Consider the following 27,410-nt stretch of genomic DNA (forward strand, 5'->3'; position numbering starts at 1 on the left):
TTTTCTCGCCGCCCTGACCCTTGCTTTGCACGGACTACGCTATTTAGGACTTTCCTGTGTCCAGAGAGTTCTACGTTTGAGTTGCCACAGCTTCCATTCACCGCCCAGCTCTGAACCTAGCCTGTCAGTGATTGCCTCTCCTCGCCTATACTCATGGACGTGGACTTTCAAGGCTTAGGCCCTCCCTTTGCTTGGGTGTCTCCAGTTCCCGTTTGTTCCTTTGCACCTGAGCCTCCATACCAAATCCCGTCCAGGATAGAATTACGCCTGGACGGGACTGCTGTCTCTGAGCTGAACTACTACTTTTCTCTAGCTAACCTTGAGGCCCACTTAAGTCCTGCCGGCCCAAGCACTCAAAGGTTCAACCCAAGGGGAACAAAGGCTGGTACAGGTGAAGCTCCAGCGGCCTCTAGCTTCAGCCCACTCCACCTGCTGACGGTGGGGACCCGTAAGTCCTCACCTAGGGGATGCATCAACCCCACCTCAGCCAAGGGTCCACCTCCAATGCAAACCCATCATCGGCTCAGTGTGCTGTGGCAGTCTAAAAAGCAAACCGAATGTTAGAATTATTAGGAAGGGAATGGTGAATAAAACTGAAAATGTCATAATGCCTTTGTATCGCTCCATGTTGAGACCGCACCCCTGAAAACCATCTCTGGAACTGGCATCTCCCCAACATCCTCTACGGCCTCTACAGCCAACTTCTTTTCAAATTCTCTCTTAGCCTGTCTTATCACTGTCTTACATTTAACTTGCCAACGCTTATGCTTTATCCTATTTTTTTCTGTTGGATCCTTTTTCCAATTTTTGAATGAAGATCTTTTGGCTAAAATAGCCTCTTTCACCTCACCTTTTAACCATGCCAGTAATTGTTTTGCCTTCCTTCCACCTTTCTTAATGTGTAGAATACATCTGGACTGTGCTTCTAGGATGGTATTTTTTAACAATGTCCTCGCTTCTTGCACGCTTTTTACTTTGTAGCTGCTCCTTTCAGTTTTTTTCCTACTATTTTTCTCATTTTATCAGTTTTCCTTTTGAGAATTTAGCACTAGCACCATGGATTTGCTTACTGTCCCCCTTCCAATCATTAATTCAAATTTGATCATATTATGATCACTATTGCCAAGCGACCCCACCACCGTTACCTCTCTCACCAAATCCTGTGCTCCACTGAGAATTAGATCTAAAATCACTTCTCTCTCGTCGGTTCCTAAACCAAATGCTCCATAAAACTGTCATTATTCCATCCAGGAACTTTATCTCTCTAGCATGTCCCAATGTTACATTTACACAGTCAATATTGGGGTAATTGAAATCTCCCATTATTACTGCACTACCAATATGGTTAGCTTCCTTAATTTCTCTTAGCATTTCACTGTCCGTCTCACCATCTTGGCCAGGTGGAAGGTAGAATACTCCTATCAATATACTCTTCTGCAACACACAAGGGATTTCTACCCATAAAGATTTGATTATGCATTTAGTCTCTGCAAGATCTTTATCCTGTTGGACTCTATGAAATCCCGGACATAAAGCGCCACCCCGCCTCTCAGATGCTCCTCTCTGTCATTGCAATATAATTTGTACCCCGGTATAGCACTCTCCCATTGGTTATCCTCCTTCCACCATGTCTCTGTGCTCAGTTTATGAATCGTTTGAGACGACATCCCGTACATCTGCAGCATCCATTGCAGCTCATTGATGGCATGGTTGCAAGCTAGTGAGATCAAAGAGGAAGTAATGAAAAGCTCTCTGATCTTCTATGCTTGGGGACAAACTCAGGGAGACAGTCTGTTATGATTCTGTGGATCCAAGGAAGGAAGTAACAGTCTTACCTCAAAACTGGAGACCGAATGGAGATTGTAGAGGAGTATCGGGGGTCTGCACACAATCCAGTCCATTATCCAGCAGGCAGCAGACAAACCAAACCAAATCCAGTCAAGGGTCAAAGCAGGCACGAAGAAACTCAAAGACATTGAAACAAAAGCAATGGCCGCCGTTGGTGATGGCTTCTTCAGAGAGGAGCGTGACGGGAAGCGTGCTCCATTGTGGCTCCTCTTCCCTGTCACGCTGAGCATCCCTGCCGGAAGTTCCCGCAGTAGAGAGCAGGAACATTAGAGATATAAACGGCATCTCTGCTGTACTTCCTTGCCTCGGCAAGAGGCTTGTGTAATGCTTGTGTTTCAATGTCTTTGAGTTTCTTCGTGCCTGCTTCGACCCTTGACTGGATTTGGGTTTGGTTTGTCTGCTGCGTGCCTCAACCCCTTGCTGGACTTGGATTTGGTTTGTCTGCTGCCTGCCTCGACAACTGGCAGGTCTTGGATTTGGTTTGTCTGCTGGATAATGGATTGGATTGTGTGCAGACCCCCGATACTCCTCTACAATCTCCATTCGGTCTCCAGTTTTGAGGTAAGACTGTTACTTCCTTCCTTGGATCCACAGAATCATAACAGACTGTCTCCCTGAGTTTGTTCCCAAGCATGGAAGATCAGAGAGCTTTTCATTACTTCCTCTTTGATCTCACTAGCTTGCAACCATGCCATCAATGAGCTGCAATGGATGCTGCAGATGTACGGGATGTCGTCTCAAATGATTCATAAACTGAGCGCAGCAAGTGTCTGAGCCCTTGTTCCAAACCATGAAGCGGTTGCGGTGTTATTTCTTCTCCGGTTTCTAATTGAACAAAGGGCTTCAGTTGTTGAAGGCATTCATATAGGTATTGCACCGTATAAAATTGGTGCTGTTCAATACAGAAGGTTGGCAAGGAACTTTGGAATACTTTACGGCCAATGTTGTCCAAGATTCTGTTGCCCTTCTCTGGTGGAGTGTAGGAGTGGAGTCTCATTTTCTTTTCCTTCTTCATCCTGATGACTTTTTAAGGTGTAATTTAAGGTCCAGTTTCCTAACAACTGGCAAGTTTGAAAACGGGGACTCCCATGACTTTAGTAAGACTGAATCTAAGACAGTGTGTGAAGGTAAAGCTGTTGGCTCTGATGGTATGTCCAGAATCTTTAAGATACTGAATATTTCTCTACGTAGATCAGGTATCTTACGTACTTCTACTTTCAAGATGTTTCCCATTTTCTCCACAAATCTTGAATAAGTAAGATCTTCTGGTGGAGTTGAATGCTCCGGGGGCTCATCGGGGTGTTCGAAGGCAGCTGGAGATGAAGCTGGGGATCGATCCAATTGAGGAGAAACCGGTAAACTTGATTCTTCTACTGGAGTAGGTGTGGTCTGAAGGTGCTGAGGTTGTGACTCAGCCGGTTCCTGTTCTGGGACACATAATGGGAATTCCAGTGGTTGCACCTACAAGTGCAGAGACGTAAAAAGATTTCTAATGTAAAAGAAATCTGCTCCATTGCCTACATCAGTTGAGACACTCGAGATAAAGCGGGTTCCTTGCCCACTGGGATTGCCTAATGAGACGGTGAAGTTATTGGGTGTCTTCTGCTCCTAGGTGGTGAAATAGCTGCTAGTTCAAATTCAGAAATTGGAGGATGACGTGGTGTATCCTCTAAGGGTTCTTCCCATGGAGAACCCTTAGAGTTTTGTCCCTCAGGAAGAGCCATGCCTTCCTGAGGGATTACCTCCACTTTCAAAGTGACTCCAAGGACAGGCTGGAGTAAATCCTCATGTCACTTTGAGAGGAGCTGGAGGAGATCACTGAATGTGGTCTTGATGGTGACAACCATGGTTTGGCTGAAAATGTGTGCAGCACAGGTTCTACACAGATTAGGACATCAGTCTGGGGTGAGGCATCCTTTTCTTTGAGTCGTGGGATGTCGAAATTCCTGGAACTGGTGGATGCTTCTGGGATATGATGACATATGATATTTGGCTCTCTCGCTCCCTAGCATCGCAGCTTTTTGCATCGTCCCTTTATGCATCGAAGTGGACCTGGTAGTATCTTGCGTATTATGCTTCAGTCTGTACACCTGTCCAGTAGGCGCGTCAATCGCTGCAATTGGAGGTGCACAGTGCATGATGGATTTCTTCTGCATCAATGACGCCTTTGGTACCAGCTGTGCATTGCAAGATGACATATGTGTGTTTCATCGGTGTGTGTGTTGTGTGCCAAAGCCCTCGACACAGCTTTCTTGTGTGACGGTACGGAAGACAAGGTAGACAACATTTTTTTTTTTATGTACCTCCATCTCTCTGGCCACTGAAGCTCCACTCTTGGTTGGCAGAGTTGTGGCTTCAAGTTGTTTAGGGTGCTTCGCTTTTGGTTTTGAAGCCCTCTAGGCCTTTCCAATAGGCCCATGGATGCAGCACACTGCTGCTTGCCCTGATGGTGTGCCTTTGGACCCAGGGATGACTGCCTGGACCACTGTGGAAAAGGGCATAATTCTCGCAGTCGGGCAATCTTCTAGGCCCTCTGTTGCTGAGCCTATGATGACATGCAGCCACAATCTTGGCATGCAGCTTGGTCATGGTCTGGGCCCAGACAAATATAACAATAATTATATCCGCCTGTGACAGACATAATATACCTGCACTGGCAGTACTTAAAGCCAGGGGTCTTTTTGGACATGATGAACACTGTAAAGTACTGTTTTGGGATTGTGAAGTAGTGAAAAAATTGAAAATCTGAGAAGAGAAAGAGAAGGATCTCCACAAGCCTGTGCCTTGATGTGGAAAAAAGCAAACTGAGGAGATGCCGCTCTGAGCAATCACGCAGGGGCAGAGTATTACAGAAGGGTCCACACTGTGCGCCGTCGGTAAGCATGGCTAATTCAGCCTCCTTATCAATGGAAAACAACCTTACCTATGAAAAGACAACACTATAAATATTAAATCAAGCCCTAAACATCAATACACCTTCTATTAAGAAAACAGAACAAGCCAAGCTGCTATAGATCCCCACACAGAAATAATTGTAAAGCTATACTAATAAATGTTGCAAAACAGCTGATGAACAGAAAAGCAAGTTTGCTTACCGTAAACAGTGTTTCTGTAGATAGCAGGATGAATTAGCCATGCTGTCATGGGACTGTCCGTCAGGCATCGGAGGCGGAGCTTAGCTCTGTGCGACTGCGCGTGTGTTCCTACATAGGAGGGCAGATTCTCCTCAGTCTATACCATAGCAGTAAGGGAAGGCTGTCCAGGGAGGCGGGTGGGCCAGCATGGCTAATTCATCCTGCTATCTATGAAAACACTGTTTATGGTAAGCAAACTTGCTTTTTCCCATCGATAGCAGGGCTGAATTAGCCATGCTGTCATGGGAGTCCCAAGCTCCTGGTCACGCGATGGATTATGTAGCGGTGTCATTTCTGCTCAAGCGTGACCTTGCAACTGTGGACAACCTGCCTGGATTGTTTACGTAGCGAAATTCTTTAACACTGTTTGTCCCAATGTTGCGACCGTCGCTACCCGACGTCTCCACTCCACCCTCCTTTCTTCTTTGATGACTCCCTCTTTGCTTGATGGAAGTTTGGCTGCCGCGGCATCATCTTGCTGACCCTCTCCGGCGTCAACGGACCAGCTCAACGCTGCCTTCCCACCATGTTCTCCTGAGGGCTAAGGGCACGCGCGCGCGGCGCAACCCTGACTCAAGTACCAGCTGTGGCGCGAACCTCAGGGGCATTCCCCTGAGATGACGTTATCATCGCCAAATATTTAAGGTCTCTTATTTTGCTAGCTATTCGAGTTAGCAATAGAAGTGTGCGGTAGTTGAGGTGGTGAGTAGAAAGGGGATTGCTGCATACAAAATTTTTGTTCGGTCTTCCTGGAAACTGGAGTTATAGTGAATGGTGTTTCCCAGGATTTCTCCAGGACCGCATCCAGTACACGGAGTGATGGGAGTACTGTTGGTTCGGACGGAAGGTCAAATATCTTCAAAATGCCCAAGGTCTTTGTCCTGGGATCCGGCATTTTGTGAACCTCGATGTTGAGGGTGGAGCCAACTTTATCGATGAACTTTGGATATGAGAGATCTTCCGGTAGAGAGTAAGGTTCCTGGGGTCCCTCTGGAGGGTGGGAGGGGTATACTGTAGATGAACTTGGTGACGATGGTGAGGAGTCAGGCTGCAGAGGCAATTGTGGTGAGGTTCAGGGCACAGGCAAATGAACAGTATGTTCTGGTGACTTTCCTGCGATAGTCCAAGATACCTTTTGAGGCGCAGGTGAGTGTATCCTCGGTGACATGTCCGGAGAAGGCTCCGGCAATTGTGGAGGAGACACGTGGGGGCTGATTGGAATAGATTGTGGGAACAAGAAACCTGATTGCAGAGAGGAAAAGAATCCTGAGAGGGCCATTGCGATTTAAGTGATGGCCTGTTGTGCCATATCTGGCAATGGTGGTTGTGTGTGTTGTGGCTTAGCACGTTTTCAGTGATATGGAACGGCCGCCAGGAGGATGTCTGAGTCTGAGGCCTGTGGGTGTTGTTTGTGGGGCCCCAGGTCCTCCTGAACCCGTTTCCTTTTAGATAAGGGTTCCTGCAACTGCGTAAAAGAAAGCCATCTTCGAGAAACTGAGGAGAGGTCCAAGAAGACCTGTACCGAAGAGGAAGATGAGGTGGAGTACGACAAAACATCCACCCATTCCTCATCTGACCCAGAAGGGGATTCTGGTCTGTTGGGGTCAGGTGTTCACTTGGTCATGTCCGAACCTGGAAGTGGAGTATGACTCCCCAGGGATGGTGGCTCTTGAGGACGTTGTAAAAGTGGTCTTGTTACATGCATTGGTGATTTCTGTGTCAGATGCCTGGAAGACCCATGATCTGAATGGTGCTTCGAAGTGGAAGGCCAAGTTGGAGTTGTATGCGTCGGAGGGCGTTCTGATGAGGAGTGCCTCGATGTTGGCTTCGACATCCTGTGTTTCGATGGAGGCACCGCGGATATATGCGTCGATGGACGCATCGGTGGGTGCATCTGTGTATGCGTCGGTGGGTGCGTCAGTGGATGCGTCGAAGGCAGCGCCGAAGGAGTCAATGGCTATGCCGCTGATTTGTGCGTCCATAAGTGTGTCGGTGTGGTCAAGGCCGCATCGGCGCTCTTTGACTTTGGAGGCCTCGGTGGCGATGCCGGAGACGACTCTTCTGAGGTCCAGCAATCGCGTCAGGTTTTCTGGCCTGAATCACGATCTTCATGCCACGGTGCTTGCCCTTCGATTTTACCCCACCTGTTTTTGAGGTCCTGGGTTCTAGGGAGGCTGCTTGCTTTTGAAAGGGGGCCTGTTTTGGCGCTGGCCCCAGTAAGGAATGAGCCTCCAAGGGGGGGAGCATATGAGCCCTGCAGCGCTAATTTTAATTTTTCAATTTTCAAGGCCTGTTGACGTTGGGCCCTAGGCAACATGCATCCACAATGCTTACATGTCGCCTGGTCATGGGAAGGGCCAAGACAGATGTAGCAGACTTCATGTCCATCTGTGATGGACATAATTTTGCCGCAGGCACACGGATTGAACCCTGATGGTCGTGGTATCGCTGATGTGCTGCGGAGTCAAACAGGATCGGCAGAAATTTTCCCATTTGGTGGATGGTTTGTTTTTTTTGTCCGGCTGAGGAGACAGCAGCTCTGCATGCGTTCCCACTCGCAGAAAGGACAGACTGAGGAGAATCTGCCTTCCTACACGGGAACACACGCACAGCCGCACAGAGCTAAACTCTGTAACAGCTTGGTTAAGCTCCACCTCCGATGCCTGACAGACAGTCCCCTGACAGCATGGCTAATTTAGACCTGCTATCAAAAGGAAATAACATCCAACAATTAAAAACTCTTACAAATTTTCAAACATTCTCCATATACCAATAAAATATTTCAAAACAGCAGACATCACATAATACCCAATAATTAAAATGGTAGTCAATCAAGAAAAATAAATTTTAAAAATCACCTTTACTTACTCTCTTCACCAAATCTCCTAATCCTTTTACTTGCAGGCCAATAGCACACATCAAAAGCAGCAGTGCTGCTGAAGCTCTATCCTCACGGTCTTTTCTTAGGACCCACAGCAAGTCTCTCTCTCACACACAATCACACACACAATTAGACCCCACAATTAGTCTTTTTCTCACAAACCAGTGATCTCCCTGACTAGTCTTTCTCTCTCACATATACACCAGTCACCTCCCAGATCAGTCTGTCTACCTCACACACAAACACATCGTCTCTCTACTAGTCTTTCTCTCTCACACACCAGTCACCTCCCTGACTAGTCTCTGTCTCCTTCACATATACCAGTCACCTTCCTAACCAGTCTGACTCCTTCACATATACCAGTAACGTCTCTGACCAATCTCGCTCTCTCACACATACACACACGTCACCTTCCTGACCAGCCTGTCTCACTCATATACCAGTCACCTCCCTCACCAGTCTCTCTCTCAATCATACACATGCTCTTACTTACACATATGCTCTCAATAACACACATGCTCACTGTTATTATTTGTGGTAGTTGAGGGTGGATCCTTAGGCCGGTGGCAGATGACCACGCCCCCGGGGGAAGATCCTGAGAGGGACCACCGGTCATGCTCAGAGGTTGGAGACAGATACACACAAGTTCTTTTATTAAACAGTATATGGAACCACCAGAGGTGGCAGTAGTGAGCTGGAAGTGCCCGGTTGGGCTGCAGTCGCTCAGATACTGGAACAGTGATCCCAGGATGGCTGAGCTGTAGAGAAACTAAATACAGTGAGTAGGTAGGTTATGCAGAGGTCCGGTACCGAACCTACATAGTAACACTCACAAAATAGTCTCATAGAAGTAGCCCAGGTGTTGGAATGAATTAGGTCCTCGAGGAGCGAGTACCTGGTTCCAGGGAAAGCTCTGAGAGAGAGATGGTGACTCACTGGTGTAGTAGGCAGCGATGACTTCCAGGCAGAAGAGATATTCAGTAACCAGTCCGGGATCATGGGCCCTCGAGGAGTGAGTACCGGTTCCAGATTGTGACCAGAAGAACAAAGAGAGAGCGGGGCTCCCGAGGAGCAGGTACCCCTGGTAAGTCCGAGAAGGCAGAGTAGCTTAGGTAGCGTAACCCTTGCTAACTCAATTAGTTAGCGATTTCAGAGACCTTATATATCCGGTACGGATGATGTCATCTCAGGGAGACGCCCCTGAGGTTCGCGCCACTGCTGGTACATCAGTTGGGGCTGCGCCACGCGCGTGCCCTTAGGCCCTTGTCAATCATGGCGGATTGCAGCGTTGAGCTGCTCTGGGACGTCGGAGGAAAACGGCAGAATGACGCCGCGGCAGCCAACCTTCCACTTAAGCAAGAGGGAGTTGCCAAGGAGGTAAGGAGGGCGGAGTGGAGATGTCGGGCACCGAAGGTTGCAACAGTACCCCCCTTCAAAGGGCGATTTCCTCTTCGGGTACCAGGCTTGGGTTTTGAAGGATGCGCGAGGTGGAACCGACGAAGCATCTCTTTCTCCAGAATATTGGTCTGAGACTCCCAAGAGTTTTCTTCAGGGCCGAAACCTTCCCATTTTAGATGGTATTCAAAAGTATTGCCTCTTTTATGAGCATCTAGATCCTCTTCGACTTAGCATCTAAGTAGTCTTCTGCATTGATGACAAGTGGATCTTAAATGTGGAAGAAAATTTGCTGAAAAGGTGTATGGATAACAGCAGAGGTGGAATAAGCTGCTGGGACATCACTGAACTTCAGTGGAAGTGGCAGTGTTGGGGAACGTCCATAGCCCACTTCAAAAGATGACACAACAGTGGATCATTCAACTTGATGAGGGGACTCCTCAAGTCTTCCACTCGTCGTTGGAAAATGAAGTTACCTCCTGCCCCTGAGTCCACCAGGGCAGGAGTCTGAACCATGACCGGTCCGTAGGTCAAGGAGACTGGGAAAGAGAGCGGAGGAGAGGTCGCCGTATGGCCTAAGAACAGTAGCCGGGCTGACCACAATACATACAAAGGCCGCGCTTCTTCCGAAATCTTCTCTCCTTGGAGGTCAAACATCCATGACCAAGTTGCATCAGTTCACCTTTATCAGCAGCAAGAATTACTGGAACCATCCGAGGTGCAGATAGCCTGTTTCAACCCAGGTAACACCTTGGGCCAGAGTTCCTTCACCTTGTCCCGGAGCCGGTGATCAATCCGAGTGGCCAAGGCTACTAATTTGTCCAGCGAGTCAAGTGTTTCGCGAGCAGCCAGCTCGTCCTTTAAACGGGTATCCAGGCCTCTGCAAAAGAGTGTCTTGAGACATTTGGGGTCCCAGCGAAGTTCTGCCGCGAGTGTTTTGAACTCGATGGCAAATTCAGCCAATGATCTGCTGCCTTGCTTCAATTCCACCAAAGCAGAACCGGCTACAGCAGTTCGAGCAGGGTCATTGAAAACGAATTTAAATAAGTCCATAAATCATTCTATGTCCTGCAAAATGGGGTCCTTGTTTTCCCACAAGGTGGATGCCCAAGACAAGGCTCTACCATCCAGATAGGAAAGGATATAGGTAGTCGGAGAGACCCGTAGGAAATAAAGATGGCTGTAAGGCAAAATGCATGCAGCACTGGTTTAAAAAACCCCGGGTCTTCTGGATTTCTCTGGAGAAGCAGATAGGAGCCTCCTGTGGTACAGCAGTCTTCAAAGTTAACTCCTGTAACTGACCTTCATGGTTGGAAATTGGGCTTTGAACCTTCTGTGTGTGTAGCTGATTAAACGCTGAAGTAAGTTTCTCCAAGGCGTCTTGCTGCTCCACAATGCACTGGGCCAGGCCCGGTGTGGCCTGCAAGGCATTCAGTTGTGCCGGATCCATGGAGTTAGCAATCTGTTATTATTTGTGGTAGTTGAGGGTGGATCCTTAGGCCGGTGGCAGATGACCACGCCCCTGGGGGAAGATCCCAAGAGGGACCATCAGTCAGGCTCAGAGGTTGGAGACAGACACACACTATTTCTTTTATTAAATAGTATATGGAACCACCAGAGGTGGCAGTAGTGAGCTGGAAGCGCCCAGCTGGGCTGTAGTCCCTCAGATACTGGAACAGTGATCCCAGGATGGCTGAGCTGTAGAGAAACTAAATATAGTGAGTAGGCATGGTATGCAGAGTTCCGGTACCGAACCTAGATAGTAACACTCACAAAACAGTCTCATAGAAGTAGCCCAGGTATTGGAATGAGTTAGGCCCTCGAGGAGCAAGTACCTGGTTCCAGGGAAAGCTCTGAGAGAGAGATGGTGACTCACTGGTGTAGTAGGCAGCGATGACTTCCAGGCAGAAGAGATATTCAGCAACCAGTCTGGGAACATGGGCCCTCGAGGAGCGAGTACCGGTTCCAGACTGTGACCTGAAAAACAAAGAGAGAGCGAGGCCCCTGAGGAGCGGGTACCCCTGGTAAGTCCGAGGAGGCAGAGTAGCTTAGGTAGTGTAACCCTTGCTAACTCGATTAGTTAGTGATTTCAGAGACCTTATATATCCGGTACGGATGACGTCATCTCAGGGGGACGCCCCGGAGGTTCACGCCACTGCTGGTACATCAGTCGGGGCCGCGCCGCGCGCGCACCCTTAGGCCCTTGTGAATCATGGTGGATTGCAGCGTCGAGTCGCTCCGGGGACGCCAGAGGAAGACAGCAGAATGACGCCACGGCAGCCAACCTTGCACATGAGCAAGAGGGAGTCGCTAAGAAGATAAGGAGAGCGGAGTGGAGTCGTCGGGCAGCAATGGTCGCAACACTCACATACATGCTCTCTCTTACTTACACACGCTATCAATCACATACATGGTTTCTCTTAGACACATGCTGTCAATCACACTTGCACAAATTCGCTCTCTTACTAATATACATTTTATTTATTTATTAGCATTTATTAATCGCTTTCCAGATAAAATCTTATCAACCAAAGCGATGTACAAAATAACAAAACTACAATAATAATCATAACATTAAATGACTAAAACCATAGACAATTCATAGACATATATGTCTGCAGCAAGTTAACATTATCTTTCCTGATAAAGAGACTAATGCCTAACAAGCAGGATAAACCATCACACTCGTACTGATAACTAATACGTCTTGTAGTTCATTGACATAAACCAGGTTTTTAATTTTTTACAGAATCTTAACAAATTGTTCTCTTCCCTCACCTCTCTAGGCAAAGTATTCCATATATTTGGGATGGCATTCACAAATGGCCTATGGCCCAAACGTAAATGTTTGAATTTTCTCACTGGCGGAAATTGTAAATATGGTCCTCCTGTTGAACGTAAATTTCTTTTTGGGACATTCCATTCCAGCATTCCCCTTAAAGAAAGAGAACCCATGTCATTTAAAACTTTGAATGCAAAGACCAAATTCTTAAACATAGATCTATCCATAATGGAAAACCAGTGTAATTCATACAATAACGGTTTAGCAGAGCTTCTACAAAATTTACCCAAAATGATTCTTGCCGCAGTATTTTCAAGCATTTATAATTTACAAATTAGTTTACTTTGTAAACCCATAAGGATTGCATTGCAATAATCTAATGAAGACAGGATTAATGCATAAGCAACCGCTTTAAATGCTTTAAACCCCAAATATAGTTTCAATTGTCTCAGCATTTTCAATTTGGGGTAAACATTACATGCCATATATGCAATATGTTTATCAAAAGAAAAATCTGCATCAAGAATCACCCCTAAAGATTTAACATAATCTTTTTGAACTAGCTGGGATCCATTCAAAGTAAGACCCACTGGAAGCTCCCCTAATCCAATTTTCAATAATTCTGTCTTATCTGAATTGAGAACCAATTTATTTTCTATGAACCACTGAGCAATAGTTCGGAGACAGACATTTTAAGTTGTTTACAACATCTAAAGGTCAATTTCCAAAGTGAGCCAAAATTGAATGTCATCTGCATAAATAAACAGGATAAACCAAAATGATCTTATTAAGTTTCCTAACGGTGCAAGAAACAAATTAGAAAAAAAGAGGGGAGAGGGTTGAACCTTCAGGAACCCCAAAATTGGTTTGTATGAAGAGGAAGACTTGTCTTGAAAAACAACTAATTGTTCTCTACAATCTAGAAAACTTGCTAACCACTTCAAAACCTGGCCTTTAATTCCGACAAGATTGCAACAATGCAGTAAAATTGAAATATCCACCAAATCAAATGCACTGGACAGATCTATGAAAACTAACAAAGACGTTTCTCCCCTATCTAAAGCTGAGAGAAGTTTTTCTCTCAAGGAAACCATCGAAGTCTCAGTACTACAATATTTTCTAAATCCTTCCTGAGCATCATACAAGGCATTAATTTCCATCAGATATTCTGAAATTTGACTAAAAAACAACTTCTCTAAAATCTTTCCCAAGAAGAGTAAATTAGAAACTGATCTGTAATTTTTACAATTCCTCGTATCTAAATTATCCTTCTTCAAAAGAGGTTTAATCACTGTTTTTTTCAAAACTAAAGGAACTTCACTCAATTCCAAAGATGCATTGATAACAGACAAAAATCTAACACTTTGTCTGAAAAATTCCAAAAAGTGTTTCAAAGGGCACGGATCTAAATAAACAGTTGGTAATTTTCATTTTATTCAGAACTAATTTTAATTCTGTTAGTGAAATCGTTTCAAAAGTCGCAAAGCCATTTTCCTCAACTACTTTCTCAAAATGATTTCGACAATGGCAACTCCAAACAGGAATTTAACTTATCCAGCCCATTTCCATTTGCATTATTATAACAAATTAATTCCTGATGCATAGGTACATGTGATTCTTTCTGAATCAATTTAACTTTCTGTTGAAAAACACTTTTGTGACTTGATCACAATTTGGTAAATCATTATACACCAGATGATCAGATCTATTAGATCTGAGCAATCCCTTCACTGTATTAAATAAGACTCTCGAATTCCCTTTTGCACTTGAAATTAAATTAGTAAAATACTGTTTCTTAGCCTGTACAATACCTTTAAAATAAATTGTATTCGCCCTTCTCCACTCAACCCGGTCCTCATGTAAACCTGATGTTTTCCATAACCTCTCTAAACGATGACAAATTCTCTTCAAATCAGCCAAATTATCTGAAAACCAAGGCAATCTAATACTCTTATTGCTCATACTCTTTTCATTCAAAATCCATTCCTAGTTGTAGTAAGTGATATAGCCTAAATATCATAGAATTTACTCCATCTTCTCTGTCAATTTTCTCCTCTATATCCAATGAATTCTCTAAAAACTCAATACGTTTTAACCATCTGCTTTACCCACATCTTCTTATGTTCTTGAAAGGAATTTTTTCAAAACAAACCTTAAAATATACTGCAAAATGATCAGACCAAGCCAATTTTTCAGTACCTAAAAACTGCAAATTCCCATCTACACAAGCAAAACAAGAACCAAAAATAAGGTCTAACATATGACCCTTCTCATGTGTTGGTCCCTGAACAATCTGAGAAATATCTGAAATCTCCAACAATGATAGAAAATCAACTATCTTAAAAGACATACCTTTTATCCAAATGAAGATTAAAATCTCCTAATATAATCAAATAAATATATCGAGTCACCAAGAAGAGCAATACTTCTGCAACCTGTTTGTAACAAAATGGAGTGGAGTCAGGTAGACAATACCAGAGGGAAAAAACAATAGGAATGGCAAAATCCAACTTCAATAATAGACCATCACATCCTTTAACAAGTTCTAAAACCACTCTTTTAGCTGGTAAAGATTTTTTATAAATGATTGCCACACCCCCATCCCTTTTACCTACTCTATTATAAAACATTAATTCATAATCCTTCGGACAAACCTGCAACAAAGAAATACCCTAATTTATCAAATGTTGCTTACCTGTAACAGGTGTTCTCACAGGACAGCAGGATGTTAGTCCTCACATATGGGTGATGTCAGTGGACGAAGCCCTGTTACGGGAAACTTTTCTGTCAAAGTTTCTATAAAGCTTTGACTGACACTGGCACATTGAGCGCATTGAGCATGATCAGCCTGCAATTATCCCTGTGACCACAGGTGTCTCCCCTCAGTCTCGACTTACAGCAAAAAGCGCAAGCGAAACTAAAATAATAAAACGTATGTAGACCCAACTCCGCAAGGTGGCAGGTGGGTTTCGTGAGGACTAACATCCTGCTGTGCTGTGTGAACACCTGTTTCAGGTAAGCAACATTTGCTTTCTCACAGGACAAGCAGGATGGTAGTCCTCACATATGGGTGAGTACCGAGCTGAGGATGCACGAAAGTGCACCAAATGCACCCAAAGACGTGCAAAAGGCACAATGACGGGGGTGGAATTTGGTAAGGAGGGCATCCTGAAACCCTTAACGGGTTGGTGGAAGGATGTTGGGTAGTTACACCAAAAAGAAGATGAGTAGATGGACTGGCCAAACATGGAAGCATGCCGGCCAGTCTTATCTAAGCAATAATGGGCTGCGAAGGTATGGAGAGTGCTCCAGGTCGCAGCCTTACAAATATGTACAAGCGGCACCGGCCGAAGGTGAGCTATTGAGGCAGTACGGCCTTAACAGAGTGTGGTTACACACGGTGTTTTAGTGAAATGCCTAATGTTGGTAGGAAAAAGAGATACAGACCGTCAATTAGGAGGAAAAGGTCTGTTTGCCCACTGGAACTCGCAGCTTGGCTTTTGCCACAGAAGGAAAGAGTTAGGTGTAATACCTATGGAGTGTAGTGCAGTCTAGATAGAATGCAAGTGCACTTTTACAGTCCAAGGAGTGGAAAACCCTCTCACCCTGGTGAGAGAGAGGTGTTGGGAAAAAGTGGGCAGAGTATATTCTGAGTAAGGTGAGATGCTGCGTCTACCTTAAGAAGGATATGAAGTTGAATAGTTGAATACATAAGACCACTCGGTCACGGAGGAACTCAGGGTCGGGTGAGTATGTAACAAGGTGTGGAACTCCCTGACCCTGTTGGCAGAAGTGATGACTACGAGGGAAACAATTTCCCATGCCAGACTGTTAAGTGAGAGGAATGGAAAGGCTCGAACAGGGAACATATGAGTCTTGTAAGCACTAAATAGAGGCCCCATTCCGTAACCAGTATAAATAGAGACGGCTTAATCAGTGGATAACCCATGGTAAGCTGACTCAGAAAGGGTTGAACCGTTATTTGGGTATCCCCACTCCCAAGTGGTGCGCCAATTGGAACCGAGGTGTACCATGTGGAGGATGTCTGGGGAGCAGAATCCGAGGGAGTAAGAGAAAAGAGTAGTGTAGAAAAAAAGAGGGTAATACCCTTTTGTATGCGCCATGTGGTAAATCATGCCATTTTGAATGGTAAAATGTATGTGTGGAAGGTTTTTGTGATGCTACCAGTACCTGAGAACATCAGTGAGTCCATGATATGAGACTGACCTGTGATAAGGCGAATTGGTTACTGGTGTGATAGATTGAGAAGTATGGGAAAGCATACTGGCCAGGATGTGGGTCTGAGAAACAGTGAACCCCGTCCCGATGCAGCATAATAAGAGTGCTGGCTATGAGAGGCATTGAACAAGACACATATAAGAGGCCTTTGTTGCAGCAAAGGCGTCCATGGGAACGCATTCGAGACATGTGTAGGGAGTAGAATCTGTCCACCGTATGGTTTGATTCAGACGCAGAGGGCAAGGTTGGTTGACCTCAGCGCTAGAAAATTTTCTCGCTACACATGTAGTCCAAGACCATCCGAGAGGATGGAAACCTATATGGAGAAGGTCTGCTAGTGCGTTCAGTAAGTCTGTTAGATAAGTGGCCCGGGGATGCATGGAGTGAGCAAGGGCCAAGAGTAGAGCTGCGCAGCTTCCTAGCAGAGCAGCTAAGAGGTTGTGCGTGCTTGTGTGTTGGAAATACCACATTGTCACTATGCTGTCTGTCTGTATGCACAAAGGTTTGTTGCAGAGGCAGTATTGTAAGGCATAAATGCATAACGCATGGCTCGAAGCTCCAGGAAGTTGATGTGAAACTCTGCATGGAGTGGAATAGACGCATATTGGGTTGAGAAGATGTTAATTCGAACTCTGCAACCCTGAGTAAATGCGAGCATGACCAGGACCAGCCTAGGTTTTGGTTCTAGATCTGCAATATGGATCAGGGACGAAAGCAGTTGAACAGCTTAGATCCACTGATAATTGAAATTTCACTGAATCTTACTCATAGCAAATCTGGACCTATGAGTAAAATGTATGGTGAAAAAATCCTGTGGCCCAGCAATGAAAGAATTGAGGGGCTGAGGTTATGTTGCATGCGCGCAGAGACATATAGGAATTTGTCAGAATGTCTGCACGGTTGTTGGACAGGAAGTTTGTTGTGACTGTGGTGTCCAGAAGTGTTCTATATGGGATTTATGGTAGTTAACAGCAATCCCAGGTAGTAGATTTATAATGAGTTGTCAAGAAGATAAGAGCTCCTTGCTTGGATTGACTGTTGTTATGCAGTTGTCCATGCAAGGAAAAGTGTGAATGATGTTTTACTCCATATAGAAACAGCAGTCACTGCTAGTGATTTAATGAAATACCCAAGTTGCCGAAGCTGGAGCAACCGGCAGAGCTTGGGATTGTAATATTGTTGACTCACCATGAAGCACATAGAAAGATTAGAGGAGAGAGGCAGCCCTACTTACTGCGGTATGGAAGTATGGTGATAAGAGACACCATTTTACCTGTCCCTTCTGAAGAAAGTTGATATTTCTGAGGTCCAGGATGGGCGGAGAGTAACTACTTTCTGTTGAAAGAAAGAATAGTGAGATTAAAACTCCCCCACCCTACCCCCTTGCGCTTTGTAGCATCCGGGGGACTGTACCCTGAACCTTGGTACCAAATGGGGTGGCCGCTCTGATATCCGGCAAGTTGAGAGACCAGGAGGTGTCCAACTGGCGGAGCTGATGTAATCTAGATATCATGTAATCTCCCACGGGAGCGTGAGCGGTAAAAGTTTTACCCGCATTTCTGTGTGCTGTACAAGAAAACGTCGAGACCTGTCGCCAGGCCTCAAGGTGGATTTGCAATTGAGGCAGTGTTTGCTGGATCTTGTGTTTAGCAGATCAGCGAATGCATCTGGGATTTCGGTCCTTAATTAGGATCCAGAAGCCAGAGTATTAATCAGTACAGCGTCCCGTTGCTGACAACGGGAGGATGTCCTGATGCAATCCCAAATGATTGGTAGAGAGGTTCTCTTGGTATTGTGTCCGACATAGCTGGCAATAGCGATATGTGACACTAATATGGTTCTTGGAAGACAAGACAACCTAGAACTTTCGAACCATATAGCCCGATTTAGAGAACAGGTCTCAATGGGACTGTCGCTGAAGCGGAATTAGAGTACTTACCATCCGTCATGGATCGCAGAAGGACGAGCCGGTGAAGATCGATGGCTCCGTGGATTTCAGGAGGCATCGCGGGAACATCCTGAAGGACGTAAACATCCGACTCAACTCTGTAACCTGGTATGGTAGCGCAGGTACAGAGGAGACAGGCTGAGCATGTCTGGCACTACCACAGTAATTTGTAGAGGGTCAGAACCCCGCACCGGTGTTGGTGGGGAACACCTCGGGTACAGGGGAGCCATTATGACTCATGAACCTGGCCCTCTTTGCAGCGGCTTGATGTATCGTGACGCCAGTGCAGAATTCCTCGGAACTCGGTCCGGTCATTCTGGAGCACCGAGGACTGCCAGCACCGTGTGGAACAGTGGCGGTGGCAGTAGCGATGTTGCTTGGCCCAGGCATTCTCCAGCACTGAGTAGGATAGCACCAATGTCTTGGATGACATCGGTGATGGACGGTCACTGTGCCGGTGACAATGAGTGCCATGGTGCTCGGCCCGATCTTTCCCCAGCGCCGAGGTGGATGCCCTCGCTGTCTTGGATGGCGAATGATGACGGACTGTCAGCATGCCTGCACTGCTCCTGGCACTATGTAGTGTCGTAGGCTGATACGGGGCTTTAATTAAGAACCCAAAGCATGGAGCACTGTGTTTAGGCAAGGGCATTGCGTGTACGTGCTATGTCAGTATTGACAGTATCGATGGCGGCATAGAAGCGGCCTTGAGGGTATCGTCAAAAATATAGATGAAAAAACGTCGATGGCCCGGGCAGAGCAATGATAACAGTAACGGAGGCACCGACGGCATCAGCGTAGGTATCGATGGAAACGATGTGGTATCGAAGAATCGAACAGACATCGATGGCATCGGGAAACTGATACTGGCATTGACAGAATCGATGGCCACATTGATAGGAACAACGAAGCATCGAAGCATCGACAGCATCAGTGGCATGGCCACGGGCATCAAAGGCATGGCCACAGGCATCGATGGAATCAATGGCACCGACATGGGCATCGATGGCATCGATGGAATCAACGATGGCACCGACAACAGCAAGGTGTGCATCGATGGCATCCACCCGGGCATCGATGACATCGATGGAAAAATCAGCGCCATGGATGAAAACATTGATGGCACTGAAAGAATCGATGCGGGGATCGATGGCATCGATGGACCGTGGAGGTAGGGGTGTCGATGGCATCAAAAAAGGCAGGACGGCCTGGATGGGGGTACTGACAGTAGCGATGGGGGCATCGACTGCATGAAGGTACCGAGGTATGAATTCGACAGAGGCCCTGGCAGCAACGGTAACCGTGAAAGTCCCTATCCCACTAGCGCTAATAACCAGGCAGAGGGTCACAGGAGGACACTCGCAGGCTATGTGGGGCTAACTGTGAAAACATAGGGAGAGGGAAGGCCGCAATTTGGTTGGTAGGCCGGGGAACCGTAGTGAGGTGACAGGAACCGACCGAAAAACAGGGCATAGTACTCACCGAGCTTTGATTAAATGTACACGAAGGGAGCCCCGGCAGGGAAAAAGCGTTTGTGAAGTAAAAGTTTAAGTGTTTCCATGTGGAAAAATTGTGAGAATTTCTCACAGAGCACCTAACCGCTATGCTTACTGCAGAACGGAAAAAAGAAGACTGAGGGGAGACACCTGTGGTCACAGGGATAATTGCAGGCTGAGCATGCGCAGTGCATTCAGTGTGCCAGTGTCAGTCAAAGCTTTATAGAAACTTTGACAGAAAAGTTTTCCGTAACAGGGCTCCATCCACTGACGTTACCCATATGTGAGGTCTATCATCCTGCTTATCCTGTGAGAACTATTAAACCAGGTTTCAGTGATAAAAACCACATCCAATCCTTTTTCCTGAATTAAATCATAAATCAAGCCACTTTTTGTTTAATGAATGAGCATTAATTAACACTCCCTTCAATTCACCCTCATTCCAAGGATCACTCTTCTCCATACATGCTCTCTCTTCCTCTGGCTTGTTCTCACTCACGTGCCCCCCTTCTCCCCAGCACAAATGGCAGTTGCAGCAGCCTCTTCCTCCAACCCCCCTGCGGCCCAAGAACAAAGAATCCCATTTGAGGGCACCATTGCTAAGGGGGCTAGCGCTGCTCTTCTCCTATCACTGATCGTCAACTCTGCTTCATTTTAGTCTGGGCCCATGCTGCTGCTGCTGCTACTACTTTATGCAGCATGGTCCTCTCTTCTTCCCGCACGCCCCACTGTATATCAGTTCCTCTTCTAGGCCATTGGAGCGGGAAGAAGAAAGGGTCATGCCGCTAATATTGCCAGCTTCTACTAACATTGCTGTCATTCCTGCCCGAGCAGAACAGCAGCAGTGTTAGTGGAAGAATGTCTGCATCTCACTGAATGGAGGAGAGGGAGAGAAGCACAACCGGGGCAGAAGAACGCTGGGAAGCCACAACACACCTGCAGTAGGTGGGGGCAAGGAGTATAGATATTATAAAGAAGTTGTAATCGTAATGTCCTGATGGTATTGTTGGTTGTGTTTGATTATATTGCACTACCTTAAGTCTCCCTTACAGCCCTCAGATATTCATTCTGTTGTTCAGGCTGTGAAGCTACCTATGTTGGATTACTGAAATTCAGGTTACATAGGTGTACCCTTGACAAGAAAAGCATTACAGTTACTACAGAATGCAGCTACAAGATTGATTTCTAGCTGTAGGATCAAAGTTCATATAACGCCCGTTCTATCTGATCTTTATTGGCTTCCCATCCAATGGAAGATCAAATATAAAATTGTGCTGACTGTGCACAATTTGCTAGCTATTGAGGCTTTTTCTTGGTTTAATGCTCTGAAGTATTATAATCTTCCATGAGATTGCTGCGTTCTTCGCATAGGGGATGTCGTGATATCCGATTTTTATACCAGGCTCTACTAAGACAAGAAAATGTGAATTTTAGTAGTCGCTCCCATCTTTTGGAACTCTTTATCATATAAGCTGTGATTGAAAGACTGTCCCAAAACTTTCAAGAGCATGCTAAAGACCTTTTTGCTCCAACAAGCATTTCTATAATTTTTTAATGAGTCCTTTTGGTGAGATACCAGCATTGTGCACTACCCCAAACTTTGAAGGGCACAGGATATGAATACTTTTAAATAAATAAATAATAAATGTGCACCACACCTTACATTTATGTACAACTATGAAGAGCCCTGGTCCCTCCTGTGGTAAAATAGTAAACTAACCAGCAGGGCCCTCGGAGCCCTCGAGGCCATCTGTGCCCTCGATTCCATCGGTGTCTTTGGTTCTGAGGCCAGAGGTCTCGGGCAGGGGCCCTCCTTGGGGAGCCCCAGTGGACTTCAGGGAGGAGGAAGCCCCAAATGATCCCTGGGGGGATGATACCTCAGAGTCTTCGTCACAGGACTCTGGAGACATCCCCTCAGATTCATCTCCTCTAGATGAGAGGTGTAGATCCCCGTCATAGGATCTGACCTTTGCGGGCTTTGTGTGGGCCATGGCTGAGTCTATCCCCTTCCAGCATCTGGCGGAGGAGGGCGCCCATCACAAGATGCTGGAGGTTCTCCAGTTTGTAGATGCCCCAAAAGAGGTGCTTGCTATCCCCATCTATGATATCTTTAAGGAGTTACTACTCAAGATGTGGGACCACCCAGTCTCTGTACCGCCGGTGAACCATAAGGCACACACACTTTACCTTGTCCAGCCGGCCTTAGGTTTCGAAAGGTGCCAGTTCTCACACTAGTCAGTGATGGTGGAATCAGCGATGGTGGAGTCAGCCCTCAAAAAAGCTAAATGCTCCCATAACCATGCTTCGGAGCCTCCGGGGAGGGAATACCGGGCTGCAGATGCCCTGGGTAGGAAGGTGTATCAGCGTGCGAAGTTGATCACTCGCATCACCTCCTACCAGTTTTATTCGCTCCTTGTGACCTTGGGCAAGTCACTTTACCCTCCATTGCCTCAGGTACAAAACTTAGATTGTAAGCCCTTTGGGGATAGGGAAATACCTACAGTGCCTGAATGTAAACCGATGTGATATCTCAGATCAATTGTCGGTATATAAAAATAATAAATAAATAAATAACCTCTGGAATCAGGTAGTCAAACGCCTTCCCCAGCAACAGCAGGAAGCCATCCTGGCCATTGCCCAGCAGGGTTTCAGTGAGACTGTGACTCAGGTGGCAGCAGCGGACATTGGAGCCCGTAGGCTGGCATGGCTCCGAACATTAGACCTCTGACCGGAAGTCCAAGGTAAGCTCGCAGACCTGCCCTGTACTGGGGAAGAACTTGTTTGGGGACAAGGTCCGGGATACTATGGCTCAGCTGAAAGACCACCATGAGACCCCCCAGCATCTCTCTGCCAGCACTTCGGACCCTCCATCCTCAGCCAGGAAGTCCTCACATCAGGACAGGTCCTTTTATCACTAGAGGAAATATTATCCTCTGGCCCCCGCATACTCATGTGCTGTGAGGGAATTCTAGGAGCCACTCTCGACAACAGCGGACTCCCAGGCCTCAGCAGGCTCCCCAGCAAAGCCCTGCCACAGGGTTTTGAGTGGTCCCCAGCAAAGCCCTGCCACAGGGTTTTGAGTGGTCCCAAGGGAGCATAAGTCCTGTACCTGTACCCTCGGACTTGGCTACCTGGGTTACCTTCACTGCTACCCACCCCGGGCAGTACCATCAAGCTGTATAATAAATACAAAATCTCTGTGTCTGCATATATAGAGTCTAGCCTAGTACTGCGGTTCCTCACAGGGCTCCTCCCCGTGGGAGTAGCCATCACCGCAGTACCCAAGAATCCACTTCAACACCTCAAAACGATAACAGTTCCATCGACTCAGTTGGACTTCATTGGGGCCCGCCTGGATACAACCCAAGGCTAGGCTTTCTTTCCTCATGACTGAGTGCTTGCTCTAGTGTCTCTGGCAAGTTTGGTCCGCTGCAGATGACAGATGCCGGCCTGCCTTATGCTTCGGTCCATGTCACCCCCTTAGCCCGCTTGCACATGTGAAGAGCCCAATGTGCAAGGGGCGCATCATGCCACCCCTCTAGGACTCCTTGTCCTGGTGGGAAATTATCTCCAACCTGGAGCGGGGTGGGGGGTTTCCCTTTCAAACCCCTCCATGCCAGGTTGTGCTCACTATGGATGCTTCCATCCTGGGCTGGGGGGGGGGGGGGGGCACGTGGACGGCTTCCACACAGAAGATCGCTGGTTGGCCCAGGACGCTTCATGCCAGATCAACTTCCTGGAACTTCGGGCGATCAGGTATGCGGTCTGGGCATTTCGGGATCACCTAACCAGTCAAACGGTCCTGATCCAGACTGACAACCAGGTAGCAATGTGGTACATCAACAAGAAGGGAGGTACTGGATCACTCCTCCTCTGTCAGGAGGCTGTCCAAATTTGGTCCTGGGCCCAATCCCAGGGAATTCTGCTCCGGGCTGTATACCTAGCGGGGTCAGAGAATGTGGTGGCGGGTCGCCTGAGTCAAGCATTCCACCTCTTTGAGTGGTCCTTGGACCAGGCGGTGCCGAATTGCCTTTTCTGCCTCTGGGGGGAACTAAACATAGATCTCTTTGCCTCCCCCTACAACAACTAAGTGAGCAATTTCTGCTCCTTTCTCAGGGGAACCGGGAGACCAGCCTCAGATACCTTTGCCCGCCAATGGGACAAGGGCCTTCTGTATGCATATCCTCTGCTTCCACTGGTGTTGAAGATTCTCCTGAAGCTCCGGCAGGACAGGGGGGACCTTGATTCTTGTGACCTCCCGGTGGCCAAGACAAATTTGGTTCCCAATCCTTCGGGACCTCTCCATCAGGGAACCGATCAGCCTAGGGACCTCCCCCAACCTGATCACACAGATTCGAGGCAGGCTGCGCCACCCCAACCTCCGGGCACTGTCTCTGATGTCTTGGATGTTGAGAGGTTAGCCCTGCGGCCACTTGACCTCTCTGAGGACATGTCTTGGGTCCTGGTAGCTTCTCGAAAGCCATCAACCAGGAAATCATACACTCTGAAGTGAAAGTGGTTCTCCATTTGGAGAATCATGGCTTGGATCCATTCTCTTGTCCTACTCCCAAGTTGTTGGTCTACTTGCTATCTCTTTCCGATGCTGGTCTGAAAACCAACTCAGTCAGCGTGCATCTCAGTGCTATTGGGGCCTACCATCACGCAGTGGATGGTTCACCTATTTTCATGCATCCTGTGGTGAGCCAGTTCATGTGGGGTTTGTTTCAGCTGAAACCTCCCCTGCGGCCTCCTGTTGTGTGCTGGGATCTTAATGTAGTTCTGGCTCGTCTCATGCGAGATCTCTTTGAGCAACTGCATTCCTGACATGGAAGGTTATCTTCTTGATTGCAGTTACTTTGGAACGCAGAGTCAGTGAACTTCAGGCACTGGTAACATATCCTTTTTTGGGGGCAGGCTTCTCCCTAGGTTTTCCACACCACAGCAGTTGTTGGGAGCAGCCTACAGCTTGGTATTCACCCATATGTGAGGACTACCACCCTAACTGTCCTAGGAGAAAGCAGAGTTGCTTACTTGTAACAGGTGTTCTCCTAGAACAGCAGGATGTTAGTCCTCAAGAAACCCACCCACCACCCACGGAATTGGGTTTCTACTATGTTTGTTATTTTATTTTTTCATAATTCTATCTTACAAGACTGAAGGGGGACACCATGTGGACGCATGGATAGCGGCATGCTGAGCATGCTCAGTGTGCCTAGTCAAAGTTCTAGAAACTTTGACAGAAGTTTTCCGTGTCAAGCTCCATCTGATTATGTTACCCATGAGTGAGTACTAACATCCTGCTGTCCTAAGAGAACACCTGTTACGGGTAAGCAACTCTGCTTTATCTAACACACCTTTCTTGGTTTTCTAATAGTTATATCTCTTAGTCCTGGGGGAATTATGCACTACTGCGGAGTGCAGAATTTGTGCAGAATTCCCCCTGCACAGAATTTGGCAATTCTGCGCAGAAAATGGCAGAGAAGACCCTGGAATGCCGCGAACATAGCGCGTGAAGATGTAGGCCCCGGCGCGCCGTTCACGGCAAAGATGAACACCCCTGTGTGCCGCGGAGTATGCGCCATTTGCAGCAAAGATGAAGGCCCCCTCGTGCCACGGGACATGCTCTGCTCGCGGCGAAGATGAAAGCCCCGGTGAGAGTGAATGTGTGTGTGTGTGAGGATAGAGAGAGGGATGTGAGAGAGGGGAGGGGCTTAAGGGAGGGGGTGTGGGGGAAGGGGTTTGAGAGAGCAAGGGGGAGGGAAGGGTGAGAGAGCAGAGGGAGGGGGTGTAGGGGAGGGGAGGGGAGGGTTAGAGAGCAGGGGGAGGGGTGTGAGAGGAGAGGGGAGGGGTGTGAGAGAGGAGAGGGGAGGGTGAGAGATGGGGGAGTGAGAGAGCGAGCAGGGGGGTGAGACAGCATTTGGGGGAATGCTTGAGTGTGGGTGCAAGAGAGAGGGAGCCTATATGAGGAGATTGTGAAGGAGTGTGTATGTGTTTGAGAGATTGGGAGCTTGTGTATATGAAAAAGGGATCATGTGTTTGTGAGGGTGCAGGGATTGTGTATGTGTGAGTCAGAGCCTGTGTGAAGGGGTGCATGAGAGAGAGACATAGCCTGTGTGAGGATGTATGTGTGAGAAAGGGAGCTTGTGTGGGTGTGCATGCAAGAGCGAGGGCCCTGTATGAGGGGATGTGTGTGTGCAAGAGTGAGGGAGCCTGTATGAGGGTGTGTGTATGTGTACCAGAGAGAGGGAGCATGTGTGTGAGAGAGGGAGGGACAGAGGGAGCCTGTGTGAGGGGCAGTACTGAGAACAGGGTCAAACTCTGGGACTGGCGATAGTGTTGAAGGGGTTGAGCCTAGAGGTGGAGGGGAGAGATACTGGCAGGTGGAGAAGTTGGGGCATGAGAGGGCAAAGTGGCCAGGGGAGTAGGGAGAGAGAGTGGAAGGGACACGCTTACAGTGAATTTCTAGGGAAATTCTGCTCAAAATATTTAAAATTCTGCATCTTCAAGTAATAACTTTTTCCTGTATTAAAATGTAATTACTTAAAGTCTGTCATGTAGATTGTGTTATTTTGACCAATATAAAGTTTGCCGAATTTTACGTTTTTGTGCGCAGAATTCCCCCAGGAGTGATCTCTAGAACATCACTATTACCTAATAGCTCTGCATACCTGCCCTCTCTACAGCAGTCACTCGTAGCTGCCCGCATCATTGACACTCTATAAATCCCAAGCCATGAAGCGGCAGTTCCTAGCGACTTAGTGGACAGAAAAGGTTTGTAATACCTTAAGATATAAAGAATAAAAAATTAAATTAAAAACAAAACAATATACAATTGTGTGTAACGTACACACATTCTCTGCAGTGTGACTGCAGCCCACTATCTGGACTCCGGCGCGCCACTGTCTGGGGTGAGTAGTGACGTCTTTCACGCGGGAAGCGATGGGGGTCCTCCTTACCTCACGCAGCGGCTGCGGACGGTTGGCGCGAGCTACAAGGTGGCGACGGCCGTTACCGGCGGGAAACTACAGAAGTCGCTTCAGGCTTCATCCGGCCTGCCGTGCGCGTGCTCGTGCACGTGAACCCACTGTAATCAAACAGTCACCCTAGTAACCGACCGAGACCTGCGCGCGGAGGAGGTGGGAGGTGGGGGCAAGGAGCTGCAGGGCGACGGTGCCCAATCTATCGCGCTCACCAGAAACTCCGAAAAGCAGCAGAGCGGCTAATTGGGAGAGGGGAGGCGGGGAGAAGATGGAGCTGTACTTGCGATCCGGGTGCTAACGATTTCACCCATTTCGAAAAGAGAGAATTTGTTTGCAAAGACAAATGTTTGCAGATTCCGATTCAGGGAGTTTTATTGGTTCGATGATTTCTACATCTGTTGCCAAAGTAATAAATAGGGAGGGTCATTATCAAAGGGACTTCTGGGGTAAAGTAGTGCTTTAGCAGCAGAAATGGCCCTTTCAGAAAACTATGCAACCCATATATGCGTAAAAGTCTATGCCTGACTGCGGATGATGTGATAAGGGGGTTCAGCAGAGTTCACAATTTAACCTGCAGTTGTGTGCACTTTCTATACATTTTTTGTTGAATCACTTTATGGCTAATGCAGAAAAGAATTTTGCCTACAGCAGTGTACCTACAGATTAGTGCCCGCATGCAAATCCCATGTTAATGATAGCATTAGCTA

The 27,410-nt window shown here is 47.2% G+C and overlaps 1 protein-coding gene across 3 annotated transcripts in view; it reads right to left on the minus strand.

Annotated features, from left to right (window-relative positions):
• The window catches only part of LOC115099247, a 503,007-nt gene extending 476,200 nt beyond the window's left edge, over nucleotides 1-26,807 (minus strand). For 2 of the 3 annotated variants that reach the window (XM_029616734.1, XM_029616753.1), the window contains exons 1-2: nucleotides 26,680-26,807; nucleotides 12,037-12,193 (exon numbers count right to left, since the gene is read on the minus strand). In XM_029616734.1, the coding sequence (XP_029472594.1) occupies nucleotides 12,037-12,189 (153 nt within the window). In that variant the 5' untranslated portion in view covers nucleotides 12,190-12,193; nucleotides 26,680-26,807. The remainder of the gene's footprint in view (nucleotides 1-12,036; nucleotides 12,194-26,679) is intronic. The other variant, XM_029616743.1, reaches the window with a different exon arrangement.
• Nucleotides 26,808-27,410: the final 603 nt, after the last annotated feature.

The sequence above is a fragment of the Rhinatrema bivittatum genome, chromosome 1 (genome assembly GCF_901001135.1).
Source record: "Rhinatrema bivittatum chromosome 1, aRhiBiv1.1, whole genome shotgun sequence".
Taxonomy (NCBI): domain Eukaryota; kingdom Metazoa; phylum Chordata; class Amphibia; order Gymnophiona; family Rhinatrematidae; genus Rhinatrema; species Rhinatrema bivittatum.